The sequence below is a fragment of the Leuciscus leuciscus genome (genome assembly GCF_965113295.1).
Source record: "Leuciscus leuciscus genome assembly, chromosome: 5".
NCBI classification, from domain to species: domain Eukaryota; kingdom Metazoa; phylum Chordata; class Actinopteri; order Cypriniformes; family Leuciscidae; genus Leuciscus; species Leuciscus leuciscus.
The window spans coordinates 29,366,202-29,387,922 of record NC_138729.1 but is presented as its reverse complement, the minus strand read 5'-3'; the positions used below and the strand labels follow the sequence as shown (position 1 = coordinate 29,387,922).

The window sequence follows — 21,721 nt, the reverse complement described above, 5'->3', positions numbered from 1 at the left end:
AGTTCAATATTTATGTTATTCCCCGACTCCGGCTCTAATTCACATATAAACCTTTCACAGGGAGACCAACGAACAGCAGAGTGGGGGAAATCGTCCCATTTGTATGTGTGTGTGTGTGTGTGTGTGTGTGTATTGTATATATACGTATGTGTATGTATGTATATGTGTGTGTGCGTAATATTTCACATTATTACAGTTTTTTACTGTATTTTTGATCTCTCTATATGTGGTATTGATCAACTACAACAATTCAGGATTTATTGATGAATAGAAAGTTCAAAAGAACATTTATTTAAATTAGAAATCATTATAAAAGTCTGTCTCTTTTGATAAGTTTAATGCATCTTTCTGAATAAAAGTGTTGTACACTAAATAAAAACTTTTGAACGATACTGTATAATATATTCGATGTATTTCATATAGATTTTTTTAAACAGACTTTGTAGGATATATATAATAAATATAATGAATGTGCGTAAAAAAATAAATAAAGAGGCCTTATTATGCAATCACATTTGGCTTAAAATGGTTTAAACATTTCAATGGTCAACCAACCAAAATAAGCACTTTTTTGAAAAGCCACTGAGTATTTTGAAATGTGAAATGATGAGGATGCGGGAACTTGTCTGGAAACAGGAGGATGCCATTTCTCAGGATAATAATCAAGTGTGTTCTGATGGCAGCTGTAGGGAGCAGTTCAGTGTTCAAGTCTGATTGGATTACTGACGAGACGAGAGATCTCAGGCTTGATTGTTCTCTTCCATCTAACGCTGCATCATCAAACAGATGATAAAATAAAATCAATCTTTCACAGATTTACGTATATCTTCCCTTCTCTTTCTTTCACTGTTTTCAAGTCTTTCCACTGATGTCTAACTTCACCCGTTGAACTCCCTCCTCCGGTTCTCTCGGTAGATTCTCTCTCTCCCTCCCTCTGGGGTCTGTAATAGTAGCAGATAGAAGCTTGCAGAGCCCACGGCATTTACCCAGAATGCACTTGGGGTGAGTGGGCAGTAAATCTAATATCAGTCTTGTGCAGATTGATCACCTGTCACATGACTACCCTAATACTCTCTAAGTCTCTCCTTGTGTCTCTGTCTCGCACACACAAAACTTTAGTGATATATTAGTGAATATAGTAAATTGTTTTGTCCTTCCTAAATACAATTATACAGTATCGCTGTTGCTTACCTATAGTTTGTCATGTTTATCATTACATCTGTAAGAACTACTTCACCCCAATAGTCAAAATAGCTGTATGGCGCGTTTTGTATTGCAGTTAGCATTAGCATAGTATTTAGCTCTGTAGTTCTCATAGGCTCATTGGAAATTGAGTGCTGGAGGAATGATGTATTTTTGTAGGCCAAAACCCAGAAATAAGTTTTAGCATTTCCAGTTCCATCATCCTGAAGCCAATATTTTTTGGTTAAATGGCTGAAATAAGGTCTGTGGTTAACACAATCTTGAGATATTTTCACGTTTTATTCTAAGACTTGAAACACACCAGTAATACCCCACTTGTGATTTTTTTAAAAGATTTTACGTGTCGAAAAAGGTTGCTAACAGGTGGCTAAATGGGACTACAGACGTTGTAGGAGACATTAAAGGAGAACTCTGTAACTCTAGCGAACTCTAGTCACTTCTTCGCTGATTTTCCCTTTTGTTGTCGCATGTTTTCCCCACGAGCTCCCCCTACAGCTGTGGGGGGGCGTATATTTCACAACACAGTCGTAAAAAACTCACTTGCGGCGGCCTCCTCCCCCTCTCTACCGCTGCTCATGTGCGTTTGTTTTGATCGGAGCAAGCCAACTGTATCGCGTGGAGCTATGTCTACCGAGGTGAGTAATCTGGTAATACATCATACATGCGTGTGTGTTTATGTCGAATTGCCGTAAAGCAATTTGTGTTTCGCGCTCGTTCTCGTTCTAGTTCTCGCTTCTCACGAGACTTCCAATTTCACTTTGCCGGGACGGCAGTGCGCAAGTTGCAAGGTTGGTTTTCCGCCTGGGAACGCTGGGGGGAGCGGGGAAAGTCACCAATATCACCAGAACAGGTTGTTTAACCATCCAAATGATTTCTAGACAGTTTTATTAAGTTAAAAAAGTTACCAAGTTCTCCTTTAAACGTCATCACACTCATCAAACTCATGGCAACAACTTTTATTCCTTTTCAAACAAATTATGATTACGGAGGCAGATTATAAATCAATTAAGACCTATTTTCATGTATTTCTACTTGTGCAATTATGGCCCTGTCCCAAATGGCACCCTAAGCACTCGCGGTCTTCCTACGAGTCCTACGGCTTGGCATAAGTGCGCATCGAGGGTGCATATTGACCGCAAAGGGGGTGCTCATGGACTTAACGGACACGCGCTCGTGGCAGCCATTGTAAGTCCACAAGACCGAAAGTGCATATGATGTGTGCCATTTGGGACACAGGGCCTTATCACCTCAAAACGCTTTTACCACAGTGCATGATTTGTAAACGGATTTATTTTGACATTTGTATCACATAACCAGCTCCATATATATGGGTTGTGTATACGTTTTTTTGCTAGCTCAACTGGTACAGTATTGCGCTTCTGATGCAGAGACATGATAAAAGAGCTCAAAAACATGTAAAAGCAAGTTAAAATGTAATGGTTACTTTAGAAACTGTGTTTTATCTCACATTTGCTTTTGTTAATACAATCTGTTAAGTTAAGACTTGAGTTTAGGGTAGGCAGTACAAGATAAATGTTGAAAAGTTGTCATAAAACGGAAGTTGCGATAGTCTTTTCTTCCATATTGTGATATCCCAGTGAAACGACTTCTCAAACAAGAAGTTTTGGGACTTGATTTTGTCCATCAGAAATTGATTGGATCGTTGGATTGGTGAGTGACAGGTTGTCCCGTCCTCGCGCCAGTAAACACTTCATCAGAGAAGAGATGTTGCAAAAGGGAGGGGAAGTTAGTTTTAATTAAAGATAATGGCACATGATTAAAAAAAAAAAAAAAGAATGATGTGCACGGTTAAATCATTTATAATAAATACTGTAATATATAAAAAAAATATATAAAAAAAAATAATTGTCCATTTTTGATTTCATGGGGACTTTGACCTTTTAGCACCACTCGCCGGACATTATTTTCACACTGCCGCGATTTGTACAACAACCAACATAATAAAACAAAGGCCAGATTCACGTTCATCTGTTCCAGGTAAAACTGAATGTGCTTTTAGAGCGACCAATTGGACATTTCAATCAGCAATGTAATATCAAATAATATGTAATATGTAATATCAGCTTGCAGAAATGTCACCACATGCATGTATTTCCAATGAGCCTGGGTTGGTATTTCTGCGCTTTAAATAAGTTCACCTTTGGCAAAAGTCTTCTGATGATCTCATAATCTTAAAATCCCTTTCAAAAGTCAACATTTTATGGCCAAACAAAAATAAATTTGCATGAGAAATCTGTCAAAGGTTTTAATATAGCATAATGCTAACCTGGATCAAGATAGCAGACAACAGAAGACTTCCACAAATACCGTTAGACATGAGACAGAATGCTTTGGCAGTCCAGTCACTCACTGAAACTTTAATGCGCTGAAGTCAAACAAGAGTGTTTGTGTGCGAGTCTTGAGTGGCCGGGGACAGATACCCAGCGGCATTATGAAATATTTGTGACACAGAGAACGTCACTCGCTGAGACAGCTTGTTATGTTTGAAATAGCAGCACAGTTTGTGTTTGTGTGTATTCAAGATAGAAAAACCGATATATAGCATAAGTACATCGGACAGAAAACCACTGCTGCAAAAACACATGCAAATTCATTCATTCTCTCTCATTGTGTCTCTCACATAGACAAGAGGTCACAAACACAAGAGACAAGCAGCTTCCATAGGAAAAAACTTTATTTATCCTTTTAAAATGCTTTCTGAGGGCTGAGACTTGGCTTTAGTGTCATATATCGGGGGAACTCTGAGGACACTGTGAATTCTACAAAAAAAAAAAAAAAAAAAACACTGTCGCCACGGGGGCGTCAGCACTGCCAACACATACATCAAAACTTAAATCAATAATACTGAAATCTGCAACAAAATCTTAGTAAAAGAAAATTATAACAATAATAATGTAGTTCACTGAATAATAATAAAAAAAATCAGCAACAGCAGGAGGAAACATTGTGCAGCACAAGCTTTTTTCTGAACATTTTTTGTGGGATTCGCGGTTGGCCTAAGGCCTCAGCACTGCACTGACCCGCTCTATGAACAAGTAAATTTAGTGAAAGAGTGGATGAACTGTGTGATGGGGATGAATCTAGGCCAGGGAAAAGGTTTTCTCATTAGATTTGTCTCTCTCATAATATTGTGTTAATCCTCACAGGGTCAAGAGTCACCACCAATCTGTCTCTTTGCTGGGGGAGGGGGGGCGATGAGAGTGTGCGCGTATGTTTGCGTGAATGCTTGAGTTTTGAACAAGTTCTCCTCAAATAAGTCAACTTCACTTGGAGAAATGCTATTAACAGATGTCTGAAAGATCCACACAACATCACAGGTGTCTAACCGCAGCATTAGGGAGGAATCAAAGCCTCAAGTCTATTCCGGTAAACAAGATGGCTGATTTTTTTTCACTCTATTGTTGTGGTACAGACAAACGTCAAAGAAGTGTATTCCTTACAGCTGCTAAGAGTGCCGGCGAACCAAATGTGTAAGCTAAGCTGCAAAAAGCCTGCAGCAAAAGACAGTCAGTCACTGAATAAGTTCCCACTACAGCAGCGCTGATCCATAAACTACACAAACTATTCATAGCTTTTGCTGTTAAATAATGTACAGAGATGCCAAAATTGGGGTAACTGTTTTTAATGCACTGCAAAAAAAACAAAAATCCATACCTTTTTTGGGGCTTTTTTCCAGTAAAATATTTTTTTTTGCAGTGCAATACTTCGACTTGTTCGCTTTCACAAGCTGACTGGTGCAGTCAGTGCACACCTGCATTTCAATGGTAAAAACAAAGCCATGAATTTCAAAAAGTGCTCTTCTAATGTCAATTGTAAAGACCTGATCTGCCATAAACACTCAGACAAACATACATAAATATTCAGTTTAGTTGCACAAGCTGTTGCTGGTTTAGTTTAGTTTTTTTTTTTTTAAATGTAGTTTGCTGGTGCTTGCCCTGTATCTAATGGTGTTTATATATACTGTATGTATATTGTGTGCTATAAGAATGAATGGTAAGTGTGTGTGTGTGTGTGTGTGTGTGTGTGTGTGTGTGTGTGTGTGTGTGTGTGTGTGTGTGTGTGTGTGTGTGTGTGTGTGAGTGTGTAATAATATTTCTTGAGTAATAACTGTCTCTCTCCTCCTTGAACCATGTCATGGAATATTTGACCTGGTTCCATCACAGCATTTGTAAAAATGAAACAAAAAAACAACAAAAAATACCATAATTCCCTTGTGTAATAGGGAGGATAAAGTGTGTGTATGTGCGTGTGTGTGTGTGTATGTGAAGGGACTTGCATGTCTTTATGCTTCTTTTCGTTGACCTTTTAAAACCCGTTCTACAGGGACCTCTAAGTCTCCTTAATCAAAAACCAACCGAAACGAAAAAACAATTTTGAAATAAAAGAGAAAACCATGAGACAGGAAACTTTTACTTACAAAATGTCTTTCTTCCAAAAAAGACTATTTACAAAAGCTTTTGCATTTTCAAAAATCCTAATTATATTTTAATTAACAGGGTCTATAATAAAATGGAACTTTATATTCAACATTTCTTCCCAACATACATTATTTACATAATCTCGGGCTTTAGAAACTAAATTAAGAGGAATTGACAACAAAAAAACAATAGCAATAAACCCTAATCGAAATATAATTTCAAAAATCTATTTTACGAGAAAGCTACAGAGAAATATCGGGCTTCCTCTGATTGGCTGCGCTGGAGGCCAGATGCAGATGCTGCTAATTTTAAATTAGCATAGGCGTAAACACACCTGCCGCCACTGTTTACTATTTATCATTTCACGTGCAGTCCATATAAAAATAGATCTAGCACTAGATTTTCCAGGATTCGTAAATGATTATGGTTTTTTTTTCTGCGTGTGTTTGTATGCAAACAGGGATAATTGATGTGCATATCTGAGAGGATGGAGAGGTGAAGGCATAATTTCACGTGTATGTCGATGGATTTTTGGCTTCTGCATGGTACTCTACATACACACGGTCATACTGGTAAGAGTCCATGTCTACATCCAAACAGCGAGACATGAATTATACACATACAAAAAAGACGTTAGTGAACTAAATTATGCAAAGATATGCATTAGCATGTTTTGTGATTGAAAAGAGGTCATAGGCTCATGGTGTAGAGGCAAATCCCTTAAGATTTTTTTGACCTACAAACCTTTGGGAGATAAAAAAAATAATGGCAAAATACAAATATTAGCACTTCACGCATCACTGACAACGGATATCTACTTGTCTTCGGCTGAGAGGAGAGAGGATTTCAACTGAACTGTTTCTTAAATGAACAAAAAGCAGACTGGGAGTTCTGGAAGGTCTGACACTGGTGTTTACATATTAAATTCCCTATTTCACTCACTCACTTTTCCACCGAGAGGCTATTTGTTACTGACCCATGAACACCAAAGTGTGTGTATGAGTGTCAGTGTGTTTTTGTTCAATTGCCTCTACAGCATGTCAAATGAATGAGTGTCTGGAGAGACGCTAGGAAATGAGATGAGAGGACATACTGAGTGTGTGAAAAAGAGATCGGCATTAGTAACAGTGCTTAAGACATTTCTTTGAGCGAGACTGTGAAAGCTGCAAGAATTGGGTTGATACTGATAAAAACAAAACACTGATGGAGCGAGAGATGAAAAAGAGACAAAAAACTAAGCAAAGAGTTGTAAAGGTACAAAAACCACACACGAATGAGAGCTTCCTGCTTTGTGATGTCACTCTAGTGTCCTTCTGTGATTGGTTGTCGGCTGTTCTTCAGCAGTGAAGTCCGTGCCTGAGTGCCACGCAACTTGGGGAGGTTTTCTACCATTTCACGCACATCGAGAGCGACCGGCACACACACATACACACAGTGTAGTGTTCGGAAAAGGGATGGAGGGAAGGAAATCTGAGAGGAATATCATCCATGTAGTCTTTTTCATTCCTCCTTTCCACTTCTCCCTCTCCATCCTCTTGCACGCGGAGCAGACGGGGTTAGGTAATGAAAAAAAGAGTCAGAATACCTTACAAAAACAAGTTCTTATTGCGGTTGCTTCGCTCTCGTTCTCTCAGACTTTGTAGTAGATATTGGCAGGGCTCTGGGGTGGCATTTCCTGCACTATGTAGACGGGGTGCCCATAGTCACCACTCACTTTTTCATAGTGTGGACAGTAGTTATTCTCTGATGTCCGCAGGGGGATGATGATGTCACTGGGTTCTGAGCCAGCCTGGGCGGCTCCTTTGGGTGTGGCCAGAGTGCTGAGTGACAGGGCAGTCCCGCCCCTGGGTTGCGAGTGCTTGCGGGTTCTCTTGCGAAGCTTGAGGAGCAAGACGATGAGGATGATGATTATGAGGAGGAAGATGACACAGCCGGCTCCAATGGCAGCAAAGAGAGCTGGTTTAGAGCCAAAAATCCCTTCCACTGAACCAGGACTGTTATCCTGGTTTCTCGTGTCTGAGAGGGAAAAAGAAAGACGTTATGAATGGCGCACACTCGTTTTCCTTTTTCATTGTAATTTATCGTTAAAGATTATGTTAGCAACACACACTCCGATTATCAGTGTTTAGAGTCGCTCTCTGTTGTCTGAGGCAAAGATAACAGACAATGGCTGTAGAAACAAAACTTTGTGTTTGTTAGCATTGGCACTGAGCAACTATTAAAGTAAATAAAACTGTTGCTGTGTTTATTGTTGCTCTGCCAGCTGAAACGATGACTCCTGAAGCTAAATAGGCGTTATGAATACACACTTTTGCTTGACAATAGAATCCACTTTGTCAAGTATATTTAACAGCAGTATGAAGCTAAACAGTATAATAATCCTTCCAAACGGTAGTCCAGCATGTACAAAACTGTTAGCACTGCAAACTAGCCTTGCATTTCAATGTCTTACAAACAAAATTTAAGAAGAATTCATGGTTTATTAGTAGGGATGGTTCACGATGGTCAACTTGTCATCCTTAGTAAGGTTAAATCTCTACACTACCGTTCAAATGTTTGGGGTCAGTATGATTTTTTTAATGTTTTTAAAATAAGTATTTTAAGCCTTACCACAGCTGCATGTATTTGATTGAAAATACTAAGTCAAAAAAGCAATATTGTGAAATATTATTACAAATGACAATTATTTTAAAATGTAATTTATTCCTGTGATGTCAAAGCTGATTTTTCAGCATCATTACTCCAGTCTTCAGTGTCACATGATCCTTCAGAAATCATTCTAATATGCGGATTTGCTGCTCAAGAAACATTTCTTATTATTATCAATGTTGAAAACAGTTGTGCTGCTTAATATTTTTGTGGAAATAAAAAAAGCTTTTAAAAAAAATGAAATAGCTGAATCTTTCACAATAATATCAATAACATGCAAATAGAAAACAGATGCAGTGAATTTACATTTTATGCCGACTTTAACTGTTAAAAATGTGGCATAAAACCCTTGCATTCTGGTTTATTTTGTTTGTCTAGCTATTTTTGAAAATCTTATGTAAGCATGTCCAAATGGAATCATTTGATCCTGAACCTCGCTTAATTATACCAATTAGTCGACTAGTTGTTCAGATAACCCGCCGACTAGCAGATTTTGAGATGTAATAGCAGTTAATGTCTTAGTGTCCTCTCGGAGCAGAAGAACCTGACCTCAAGAATCTGTCTGGTGTGATCACTGCAGAGATGCAGCATGAGTCCCTCTGTTCTTTCTTAATGATTCTGTCTCTGTTTCTCTCTTTCTTTCTCTCCTAATGAAGTTTAGACCTCCTGTGGGTTAATGGCTGCTAGGACGTGATAAAGACATGCTACATTAACTCCTGTCTCTCTCTTGCACACACACACCTGCCTGAGGGAGGCAGTAGCTCTGCATTGCTGTATTTCATCTGCTGGTTTTCTTGGTGATATTTACTGTGGTAGACCTTCACTGCTGAACTTAGATCAGTTTGTCCTCTGAATACCCAATGTCATGTGTAGGAAAACCCCCATCATGTTCCCAAACCAAGTGGCGTAAACACAGATGATTTGTGTTTCCTCACCTCTGTCAGGAATATTGGATCCGTTCCCATCTTGGTCTTTCTCTCGGCCTCGGTCTATCTTGCGGGAAGGGCTGGTTGTGGGCTCCTTGATCTCATTGTCCTGGTCCCGGTCTGGGAGGTCCGTTAAATCTGGATCTGGTGCATTTGGATCTGAAACATAAAATCACATACATAACAAATTAAGAACAAAAAAACATTCAAGGAAATCAATTTCAGTACAGCATATGTTTGAATGTTTTCCTTCAGATTTTAAAATGTCCAGTTTCTGTTTACGAGACGGGCGCCTTAAGAGTAGAGTACAAATCCTAGAGATTTGTAACTAACTTGCAAACTTGGATCACGTTCAACTACAATTTAATTGGTGGATAATGAGTCAGCTGACTTAATCATTCACCAAATGGGGCTTAAATAACTTTACCCTTGGACATGCTGAAGATAAAGAAGGTGTGTGTGTGTTTGTGTAACTCACCTTGGCCCACTTTCATGATGATCTTCATGGATCTCGTGCTACAAACTCCACCTTCTCTGTTTTCCAACCCTTCCTGTGTTCCATTAGAAGTTGCTGGAGAGAGAGAGAGAGAGAGACAGAGAGGGGTTTAGTGATTGTTGGGGTGAATTAGGTTTAGATTTATAGGACGTTTGATTGGAGTTCTTGCTGCAAACCAAAGCAGGAAAAGGAAACCCTAATTTACCTCTATAAATCACACGCAAAACACAAGCACATGCAAACACATATACACACACAGTCTTTGGCTAAGGAAATGCTCATTCTGCCCTTAAATCAGACATTGCAACCTAATATTACCTTAGAAACATCCAAAAACAAACTAACGTTTGTGTGTGCGTCTCAGAATATGGACAAGATGAAAAAAGCTCAGTGTATTCTCCTGTTACTAGTCCCTATGATAGTAATCTGATCCCATGGGAATGCACAAAAACACACAGAAACACACACACACACACACACACACAGAGAGAGAGAGAGCAATGCAGTAAGAAAAGCCATGTGTATGAATTTTCTCTTTTTCTTTCGTATGCCCAAAAGCCTCAACAATTTCTACAGAATGATCCTTGTGAGTTTGACAAATATGCCACGATACAATACAAAAGAGACACACGCATATATACAAAATGCACAAACACACACTCCCATTATGTAGTTAAATAAACCGATATTGTCACAGCGGGTGATCCACCATCATTCAATTTAACCCCCAATTACACTCGCACAAGTTCACGCGCACACACATACACATTATTAGCTTCCATTAGTTTGTGCTCATTAAGAGGTGTGAGTGAAAAGTGCTGAGTGTGTGCTTGTGTAAGTGTAAGCACTAATGAAGAACTACAGAACAGGTAAGATAAGAAAATATGCTTATTCACTAAAATGCGCACTCATTCACAGCTATCACACAGACTATGAAGAGTTCCTCACAGGCTTTGTCACTGGAATGTTTTTTCCTGAACTGTCAAAAAAGTTTTACACTTCAAACAAACAAGAAGATCATTTTAATTTAGGAGCGTTTCCTCTTTTATTGCTAAAGTAAATCAAGGAATAATATAAAGATAAAAGGTGTGTCCCATTTCGCACACTCGTGCATTTTGTAGTAGCAGTGACAGTGTACATACGGTGTTCGCACCGGATAACGGAGTAAGGCGTAGTTCACTACGAGTATCTGTTTTAAAACATTCTAAAGCTAACAGTAATATATCATGTGCATTTTAAAACATTATTTCCTCCAAATGGAACAGCAAATAAGTTCCTCAGACTACAACTAAAAGAGTCGAAAATGCAAAAAAGAAAAAAGCTGTGACTATAATTTAAAATTATAGCCACTTATGAGAGTCAAAAATGACAAATTACATCTGAGCGAACCATAATATCCATTTTGCAAACTAATGACTCTTATGAACCAGTTTGCTTGTGAGTAAGCAGATTGAATCAGAATCACTAGTTCTGCGTGAATCGTTGAGAGTCATTATGGATATTGCAATGAGCTCCCTCACTGAACTGTAAATTATTTTTCAGTAATGGCTAATTTGAAATGAACCATGAACCATTACTAGTAATTAAACATACATTTTCACAAAAGAGTTTTGTAGATGTAGACATAAATATTCTTTCAAAACAGAGTGATATTTATAATGGAATGCATATAATCAGGTGACTGCATTAATGACAGATTCTGTGATTTGTCAGCTAATAAAATCATCAGTCAATTGAGTCTTTAAATATTTAATTCCCTAAAAATGCTTGGCTCCCTCGTTGTTGTTGTTGTTGTTGTTTTTTGGATCCCACGAATACTGACTTTCTTGCTTTCAATTTCAACATTGCCATCACTTAAAGAGCAAGTTATTTTTTCTAGTTATCATTCTTTGGACCAGTATTGGCTCTATGAAACTTTAGAGCAGAAGTATGTGTCCTTGTTAGGGAGGAGTTGCGAGAGACTCCAGTGAGGGAGAAAGGCCAGGGCACAGTGATTGTGAATGGTCCTTTGTGGGCGTGTATGGGGGAGGGGTGATGTGTGTGGTTGCTAGGAGCTGCTATGATGTCATGCAGATTGAGATGTATGGCAGTAGGCAGAGTGCCAGTCTCCTTACGGTAGCGCCATGCCAACCTGTCACCGTGCCAACCACGGAATAGCATCACACGGTGCTGCTCAACACACACACACACACACACACACACACACACACACACGCACACACTCACACACACAACCCTGACTCCAGCACACTCTCACTTCAGGCTAAAACACAACAGACATTCCAGACAGGCAGGGTAATCCCACCCTGTGTACTGTTAGCAATGGGATGGATTGGCTATGAAGCATTTTTGCGGCCACATTCTGTTGTCACTACATCACTGCTGGATTTTAACTGGTCAGAACATTTTGGTCTTAATAGTTTCCTGCCTCTGTGCACTAAAAAAAAGAAAGACATTTCTGCACGGATTGAATTAGACTTTTCATTTCTAGACAGACTCATGTCGAACTGAATTCCAAGAAGTGCAAAATCATTACTGAGAACACAGCAGGTATTTCTAAAAAGAATATACCGTAAACGCAACACACAAACATGTAAATCCCAGATGACCATGCTGGGAGATTAACGTGATTTAGATTTAAAACAAGGTGTAAACACACATTAAAAAATGTGAAGGGGTTGGGGATTTACCATCTGCCTCTCTGTTTGTGTGTGTGCGTGTTTGTGTGTGTGTGTGAGTGAGTGAGAGAGAGAGAGACAAAGAATGAAATATTCAGTCTTGTCACAATAAATATAGTGTTGCCCCAGTTAGCATCTCTTATTGACTGACATATAGTGTGGGTGTGCTTTATGTGTGTATGTGTGTGTGTGTGTGTGTGTGTGTGTGTGTGTGTATCAGTGTTTGTTTGTAGCTGTACGCTCATTCTTCTGCCATCATGGAGCCATCTCATGCCTGCCTCATCTTTTCTCATACATGCACACAATCCCTGAAGTAGAAAAACAGTATTATTAGCATTTGTGGCATGAGTTATTAAAAATAGTGATAGTCCAATATATCCACCAGGCTGATTAAATGGCTGATACATTATAAAATATAATATGTGTGTGTGTGTGTGTGTGTGTGTGTGTGTGTGTGTGTGTGTGTGTGTGTGTGTGTGTGTGTGTGTATATATATATATATATATATATACACACACACACACACACACACACACACTGTCAAATATTGTAATATGTTTATATAAAATGTGTATATGTGTGTGTATATATATATATACACACACACACACATATATATGTGTATGTATGTGTGTGTGTGTGTGTGTGTGTGTGTGTGTGTGTGTGTGTGTGTGTGTGTGTGTGTGTGTGTGTGTGTGTGTGCGCGCATGTCTGTGTGTGTATATATATATATGTGAAGTTTCCACACACACACGATGATCGATTTGACAACTGTAATGTATATATATTAGTATAATAGGCTATATATTATATAAAGCGAAAATTAAAACGGTAAGAGGAAATGAGAAGGAAATAATAGTAATAGATTTTGTAATAATGTTATTATTATTTTATTATCATTATCCAAGTCTCTTTGTATGGAATTTTCTTATTATGATTATCATTCATAATATTACTAATAATAAATAATTCAAAACAGTAGCTTAAGATACTCAGTCAATCTCTCTATTTCCAAAATATTAAAGAATCTAACATTCAGTACTGAAGAATAGTTCAGTTTCAAAGGAAGCGTTGAATATTCAGCAGCATGTCTCGGGTTTTTGCACCATATTTTCGAATATGATCATCCAGCTGTTAAATCAACACGACAGGCCCTGATTGAGCTGAAGTTCTCCCATCACGTCTCACAGAATAAGAGAATCCAGACCTCAATGAACACACTTCAAATGCTCACAACCACAGCTGAGTCAGGCTTTCAAAACGAATATTTTTAAGCAGTAACATTTTACGTTTCAGTCGGCAGAGCCCAAGTGCTGTTTCCCTCGAGTCTCTGATTGATGAGTAACTGAAACAAAGAGCAGAAGGAAAAGACGCCTCGCTGAGTGAGTTAGCCACAGTAGCCAACAGCTCCGGGCTGAACCTTCAGGGAAAAGACCACTGCGCTCACAGAAAGATCTGAAAAACAGCTTTGTGCGAGACAGACAATGTATAATGTAGCTGCTAAAGGTTCAATCTTTTGGTGGGTGAGCATGTGTGTTTGTCTGTGAGATTTGGGTCAGTGTTCATTCTAATGCAGTCGACATAACACAGAGAGCCAGTGACAGATCACTCCGAGACACACACACACACACACACACACACACACACACACACACACACACACACACACACACACACACACACACACACACACACACACACACACACACACACACACACACACACACACACACACACACACACACACACACACACACACACAACTCATCAGATCAGACACAGCTAGATTAGATCTTCTTTTGATTCCAAAAGCTCATCCAATTAGATCGCTGCACTGCTCCAGCAGTCGCATAACGGCCGACCTTTAAATCCGCAGGACGAGCAGCTCATTGGGAGAGTGTGTGTGTGTGTGTGTGTGTGTTGTGGACGAAAATTAAAATGCAATACTCATCCAGTCTCACCGACTTCCATGTGCTTCTACATCCACATACAAACAGAAGTACTCAATCCGATAAAAAAAAAAAAAATCATACATTTGTCATCTCTGCCAACAGGTTCAGAGTGTTTGTTTGAGTGGGCACATCATAAAGGTGTGTGTGTGTGTGTGTGTGTTTTAGGGGCCTAAAAATCCTATATTGTTCCAGTACAAAATCCTTCAAAATGAACCAACACACTCATGAGGTTTTAGGAAGGGAGGAATGAAACAAGAGGAGGCTCGGCCTGCTGTTCCCCCCTCTCTCCCTCTCTCTCTCTCTCTCTCTCTCTCTGCATGGATCACTGGACTGATGGAATTCAACACTTCTATCATGTAACCACTCGCTCCTTTCTTTTGTTTCAGCTTGTTTCTTTTTTCTTTCTTCCTGCTTGTTTTTTGTTTATTTGATCCCTTCTTTCTGTTTATTTTTTCCTTTCTTTCCTTTTTTTACATTTCTGTTTCCTCCTTCTCTTCCATCATTCTTTCCTCTCATGTCTTTCTGCATTTCTTGAGTTTTCTTTCTTTATATTTCTTTGTTTCCATCCCACCTGTTTCTTTCTCTTCATTTCATTCCTCCTTTCTTTCTTTCTTTGTTTATATCTTCCTTCCTCCCTTCCTTCCTCATGTTTCTTTCTTTCTTTCCTCCCTTACTTCGTTTCTTTCTATATATTTCTTTGTTTCCATCCCTCTGTTTCTTTCTCTTTCTATTTCCTTCCAGTTTCTTTCTTTCATTCTTTCATTTCTTTCCTCTTTCGCTCTTTCTTTCTTTAGTAAACACTGCCACCCATTCACTCAAATTACCTGTAAGTGAAGAAAATGACCAGCACATTCTGTTACTGATCGAAGATGGCAATCTGTGTTCTCGCAAATTAGACCATTTCAAAACACCAGCACAAACCATTATGCCTATTATATTCGGACTATATTAAAAGCATTTCTGTGTAAAGCGTTTTGTGATTAATGAAGCAGAGGGGAAAGCAGAGTGTGTGTGTGTTCTCGACGGCAGTAATCCAGATCTCCCAGAATTCAACATGTACAGGAGCACGTTTCATTCAGATCCTGGCCTTGAAGACCTGCTTGCCCTCGTCATATTTGAACCTGTGTGTGTTAGAGAGAGAACAGAGACTGTGCACAATGGCAATGTAATTAAACGTCAATTAGTCTCTGTTCTAATGTGGCTCACACACTCGCTCCCTGTCTCAAACACACACCCAAACAAACACTCATTATGTGCGTTAACTCCATGGGTAGTGTGTGACCCATCATGCATCACTGACCTTCATCGCCCACTGGGACATCCGCATGGGCATCACTACAGCGACAGTGGCCATTACTACAGCAACCACATCCATACACACACTGATCGTAAGACAGAGTGACATTACACACACACACAGCAGAAATTCTGCTCGGTTTGGTGCACCTGGTGCTCGATGTCCCATAAGACAAAGAAAGATGAACTCCCTGTCTTATATTGCTTTCTTTCTCAGTCTCTTTCCTTTTCGCTCTCATTCGCTTCTGCCTCAAAGGGGAGAAAAAGTTGTTTAGCTGACTATGTCTTTTTGTACTAGTACTTACTTGCCAAAGAGGTCAGATATACCACAAGCATAGAACTGAATATTCAGCCAGTGTTTGTCTGCAAGGCACCACAGATTTAGAGAGTGTGTTTGTGTGTTACTCTTGTGTATAAAGTATTCAAAATGAATGCTTACAATAAGAGCTCACTATAATTTAAAAAGCAGTTTATTATTCAGTTGACCTCACATTTGCACGTCAACAATGCCTATTCAGAGTTCTGAAACGTGGCCCTCTCAGTCACGGTGAAGTAACACAGAGGAAGCTGGATAGATACTATTATTCCAAACACCAGAATACCTAATGATAAGAGTAAAATGTGGGAAAGTCTGCCAAACCGTGTGCTATTTCTGGCTGTGTATAGCACCCGCCACTCTGAAGAACAGAAGATCTTTGATACAGAAGATCTCAACGTTAGAAACGGGCACCTGGAGTTAAGTTTTAGCAAGATCCCTGTTCAAAATTGTAAGCTAAAAAATCTATTGGACTACAAAGCAACCCACACGAGTCTTAAGGACACAGCAGCAAAAACAGACCCAATTGTAAAAGTCAAAGAGAGAGTGAGAAAAAAAGAAAGAAAAAAAAGATGAATACAAGTTACATTTTATTATATATATATATATATATAAAGAGTTCAGATGCAAAAGCCTCTAAGTGCCATCTGAAATTTTCTTCTAGAATGATCATTTTTATCAAGCTCGTATATTTAAGTTCAGTAATTTCACTTAAATGACAATTAATAGGTCATTTTCATTGCCATTTAAGTGAAATTACTGAATTTAAATATACAAGCTTGATAAAAATGATCATTTTAGAAGAAAATTTCAGATGGCACTTAGAGGCTTTTGCATCTGAACTCATATATATATGAAAATTAAAATAAAGAAATAAATGTATGATGTGGCCCCAACCATCCAAGATTTTTGAGGCAACACTGCAAAAATGAAAAGAAACAAATTAAATAGCTTATGTTTTTTTATATTAAAATATACTTGTTAAATTAGTTTATTTGTGAAATTGAGTGAATATCCAATTTGTGCATGTCAGAATACTAAAATAACTAAAAACACAGCAAAGATCAATCCCATTAAACAATTTTACTACAATAAACGTTAGTGTAACATAACTTTACATTTTACAAAAGGTAAAATTTATAACATACTTTAGACGTCTGCTTGCAATAGCGGGTTAAACATTTCAGAGAGCAGAATATATCAGGCTGGGTGGATATTGGATTGTTATCCAATAGCCCTTTGCAATAGGAGCCATTTTCTTCTCACGTTACAAAGCGGCTAAAACCAACCGTTTGCTCTTCGTTTTTGTGCATGTTAAAGGGGTAGTTTAAATTAGGCATCTAACACACACATACACATACAGCTCGATGTGATATTTGACCTCTCTCACCCCAGAGCGACCACAGCGAAATGAAGCCACTCATTTTCATACTTCAGCTGTGGCCTGAGAGACAGTTATGGTGAGAGGTTACACAAAGACCCACATACACAACACACACACACACTCATCATTCTGGTGCAGCGGTTTGGTCAGAATTACTTCAAAGCTGGACTGTCTGAAATCAGAATCATATGTTGCTGACACAGCCTTAATACAAAAATACACACAGAACCGAACGCATACTTGCTCTCTCGCACACACACTCGACACAGTCACACGGAAGAGAAGCTCACCCTAAACAACCCTTAATTTAGCCCTTTTTAACGCTCTTAATCCTGAAAACATTGCATAAACCATTAGAGCCTTTCTAGCAGCCACACACTCCTCCTCATTTGGTCATTACGTGCATTTCATCCAGTTATAATCGCAAAATCTTGTGACTGCACACCATTTTTTCTCTTTCCATCCTTTGCTTTTTTCTCTTTCTCTTTCCATCATCTTTAGCGCTCCCTTGACTGTATGACGGAACTGTTTCCATTGTCATGCTTTTCAAATCAACTTCTCAAACACACATACATACTGTACACAGCTTTTTTGAAAATTTGATATCTTTCAGCAAGATATGTTTATAGAGGTTAAAATTTTGATGAATGAGTAAATGGTGTGGTTTGGTTTCTAAATCAATTTTTTTTTGAAACGTAGGGTCAGAGCTGATCTCTGTCAAAGTAAATGTCATGATCAGGTCACTAAAATGCAGAAATTGTTTAGAAACGCTACTAAATCACGAGAAACACGAGAGCTCAAATCACTCTCATCCAAATGGTTCTGAATTGGATTCAGGTTCTGAAGCCGCCCTCAAACAATGAACCAGGATCCATTTCAAACCTGTATTGCTTCATGAATCCACACAAGAGTGACATGATCAGCACAGTGTCTTTCTGGAAGACACACTGGAATTAAACCAGGCCATAAAAGACAGTGAATTCTCAGAATCTCTCTTCACAATTAGAAACAGACACAGAATCTGACCAAGCACAGACTTACTGACCCCAGTCCAGACATAGAAAAATACCCAAACAATAAAAACACACATAACTTAACGCATGAATGAAAGCGATGTCAAAAGGACTGCATATTTCTGTACTTTTTTGATTTTGATTACAAAAGAACCTATGAAATAAGAAATATATTTTATTTCATTGGTTAAACTTGTATTACCCGAATGAGGACCACACTACAAAACTTTTTTCATCTGTATTTTTATCTTGTTTTCCAATAAAACTCGAAACATCCTGAAACCAAGTATTTCAATTATATCGGGTTGTTAATATTAGTTTTGTCCAACTTGTTCATGTGTCCTAAACTAATATAAAAAATAAATTTATTTTGCTAAAAAACAGTTTTATTTACTACAGCAAACATTATTGTAACAAACATTACATGACAGAGTCTGAAAACCAAAATACTTGAGAATACTAGAGATTTGAGATGCAATTTAATCTTGAAGTTTATTTTTCTCACCCCAATGGCTAATTGTTTTGAGCATAAACCTCACTTTTCACCCTTAAGCATAGACAAATTTTGTTAGATTTATGTTTATGTGAGATTTATTTAAATAATGCCAATGTGGTAAGGGAAATAAAAATGAATGCAAAATATATTCTCTGAAAACAAGTCTTATAACTTTACACCCTTTTGCAAATTTTATATTTTTTTAAAGCATATTTTTACTGATTAGAAAAAAGAAAAGAAATTTAGGGGACAGGATAAGGTGACTGGAGCACTTGAGCTAAATGTTGCGGCACAGCTTGAGAGGATAAAGTTAACATGTATGACTCGGAGGCTGAGACAAAGATGCGTGAGCGCAGACCCGGCCTGCTTCAAAGAACCTCAGCAGACAGACTGGAGACGACATGACAAATAGTTACATGGATAAAGGAAAGGAGCGAGGAGATTTCAAGACGCTGACTTGGCCTCTGGAGCCAATGCACTGAACCTCTGCAGGGACTACATTGTCTACATGTCGACTTGAGAAGCCTTCTATATATGAGTCGATCATTCAAATAAATGAAATCTCTAAATTTAGATTTATACTATAACATGTCCTGAAAGATTTAAATTAAAATTACAGACGAAATGGAGGGTGCAGCTGAACTATAAAGAGAGAATCAAAGCGCTCGACAGTTCTTCCTAAAATGGATTAAAGGGGCCGTTTTAGGGTACGGCGCGGGTGGCATGACAATATGGTGAGTGTTGAGCTCTGCTGGAATAGGAAACATAGTCAGCATCATAGAAATCAACATACTGAGGGTACAGGAGAGGCACAGAGGTTGAGAGAAAGAAACTCGACACCAAGCCGAAAGAGTCTAATATAGTGACAGGAGAAACAGCAGATTCTCGTGGATGGATAAAAAGCACCTGGAGTGACGCTGAAGCAACTAAAAAAGCCTGACAGACACCCTCAAGGCGGGTGGACAGAGCGACCCCTAATGATTTTTCAGTATTAATGAGGTCTGCAGCTCCATCTATTTGCTCAGGCACTATTCACAACAGGCTAAATGCTAATAACTATTCATTCTCAAACCACACGACAACATGGTGCTAACAAAATATCATTAATGTAATAATTAAAACACACCATAAACCTTAACCACAAGTAGTGCGAGTAAGACAGACAAACCCGGGCAGAAATCTACACAGTAAATGCTTTTTTACTTAGGAATTTTGAGAGCATAATTAGTTCAATATGCTTTTCTTGAGTTTGTGTGTGTTTTAAAAAGGGATTTTAGTTTGAGTGGTCAGTTTAGATGTCTGGAAACATCTTGCTTACATTTAACACACAAACGGGGAGTTTTATATTAAACTGCATCTATACTTATGCCAAAGTACAATCAGTTCAGGGACTCGCTGTATGTAAACAAAGTAAATGCGACATACCAATAGCACACATTGCAGAAAAACAACTCAAGAGGCTTTTGCTGAGGAGCGAATGGATGCGTGTGAAACTGTCACGCTCTAAAGTCTCTCGCTGAGTTATTAACTTGAATGACCAGTGAAAACAAGATGACCAGACAGCAAAAAGCACTGAACCCAGAACACAAACACATTTCAGCAAAATTATTTTAACCAGACTCATCCTGTTTACCAGAGCAAGATAAAGGAGCTGGTTGCTAGGGAGTGTGTGTGTGTGTGTGTGTGTGTGTGTGTGTGTGTGTGTGTGTGTGTGTGTGTGTGTGTGTGTGTGTGTGTGTGTGTGTGTGTGTGTAAGAGAGAGATTGAGAGTGTGTGTTTTACTGGATCTAATAGCAGCCCTGCTGCTTTCTGGGGGTGTAGTTGTGGTGATGGGTCAGTGGAGGTGAAGTGGATTATGGGACATGTCTGGGCATCATGGCCAAGAGACCAAAAACTCAGTGAGGCAAGACAACCAATGAGACATGCCTGACTGAAAGTGTCTCCACCTCCCACCATCCTTGGGGAAAGAGTTAAAAAAAGAAAGCGGGGTAAAGAGAAAAGGAGCGCGTTACATTTACCATGCTGTTCCCTGCTGTTTTCATCTCGTATGCTAAGGGTTTAGCATGCATTTATGCTGAATGCGTTAGAAATCTTTAACTCAGAATGAATCATTAATCAGCGCTTCAGTTCAACTGTTGCATGCTGTTTGTGACTGGAAAATCATCCCTCACTGAAAACCTTTCACAAAAGCTTGACTGTGGCATTTGCAGATTTACACAAACATACTACCATTACTGTGAAAGCCTGTTCCTGCCTTCCTAACTCTATTTGTGACTTAATTACCCACACTTTGCATCACAATGTGAGTTTATTTCTTAAGGGATAAGGGATTCAGTTTAAAATATTTCAAATACCCATTTAATTTTTTTTATTCTAAGGCAGAAACTGGCTTCCATATATTACACACACACACACACACACACACACACACACACACACACACACACACACACACTTTCCATTGACTTCTACTGTTTCTATATTAAGCTAATGACATTTTCTATTCCTTAACCATACCCTAAACCATCACATAGTCTGAGGGCCTTTGGCTGGTCCACACAATGTGATTTCCAGTTTTACTAATATTCTGGGGACATCTGGACCCCCTAAGGTAGAATAGAACCTGACCCAAACACACGTTTAGCAAGCTATCTAAAATGGGACTCATTAACTACTATTATATTTAAAATAACCTCTTTGCAGTTATAATAGATTAATGCTGGTAAACTTGTGAAATACAACTTTACAGAATTTTAAGAAGTAAATCAATACTTTTCTATTTGTATGTGAAGCAATACCTTCAGGGGTACAACAGCTTGTCCACGGGGCAGTAGCCTTAGGGCCAAATTGACTAAACAGGGCACATTAGCGTG

At 38.7% G+C, this 21,721-nt stretch overlaps 1 protein-coding gene across 1 annotated transcript in view; it reads right to left on the bottom strand.

Moving 5' to 3' along the window:
• Positions 1-3,880: 3,880 nt before the first annotated feature.
• The window catches only part of efnb1 (ephrin-B1), a 34,758-nt gene continuing 16,917 nt past the window's right edge, over positions 3,881-21,721 (bottom strand). Inside the window, exons 3-5 of the mRNA XM_082170762.1 lie at positions 9,696-9,788; positions 9,227-9,376; positions 3,881-7,658 (exon numbers count right to left, since the gene is read on the bottom strand). Of these exons, the coding sequence (XP_082026888.1) occupies positions 7,273-7,658; positions 9,227-9,376; positions 9,696-9,788 (629 nt within the window). The 3' untranslated portion in view covers positions 3,881-7,272. The remainder of the gene's footprint in view (positions 7,659-9,226; positions 9,377-9,695; positions 9,789-21,721) is intronic.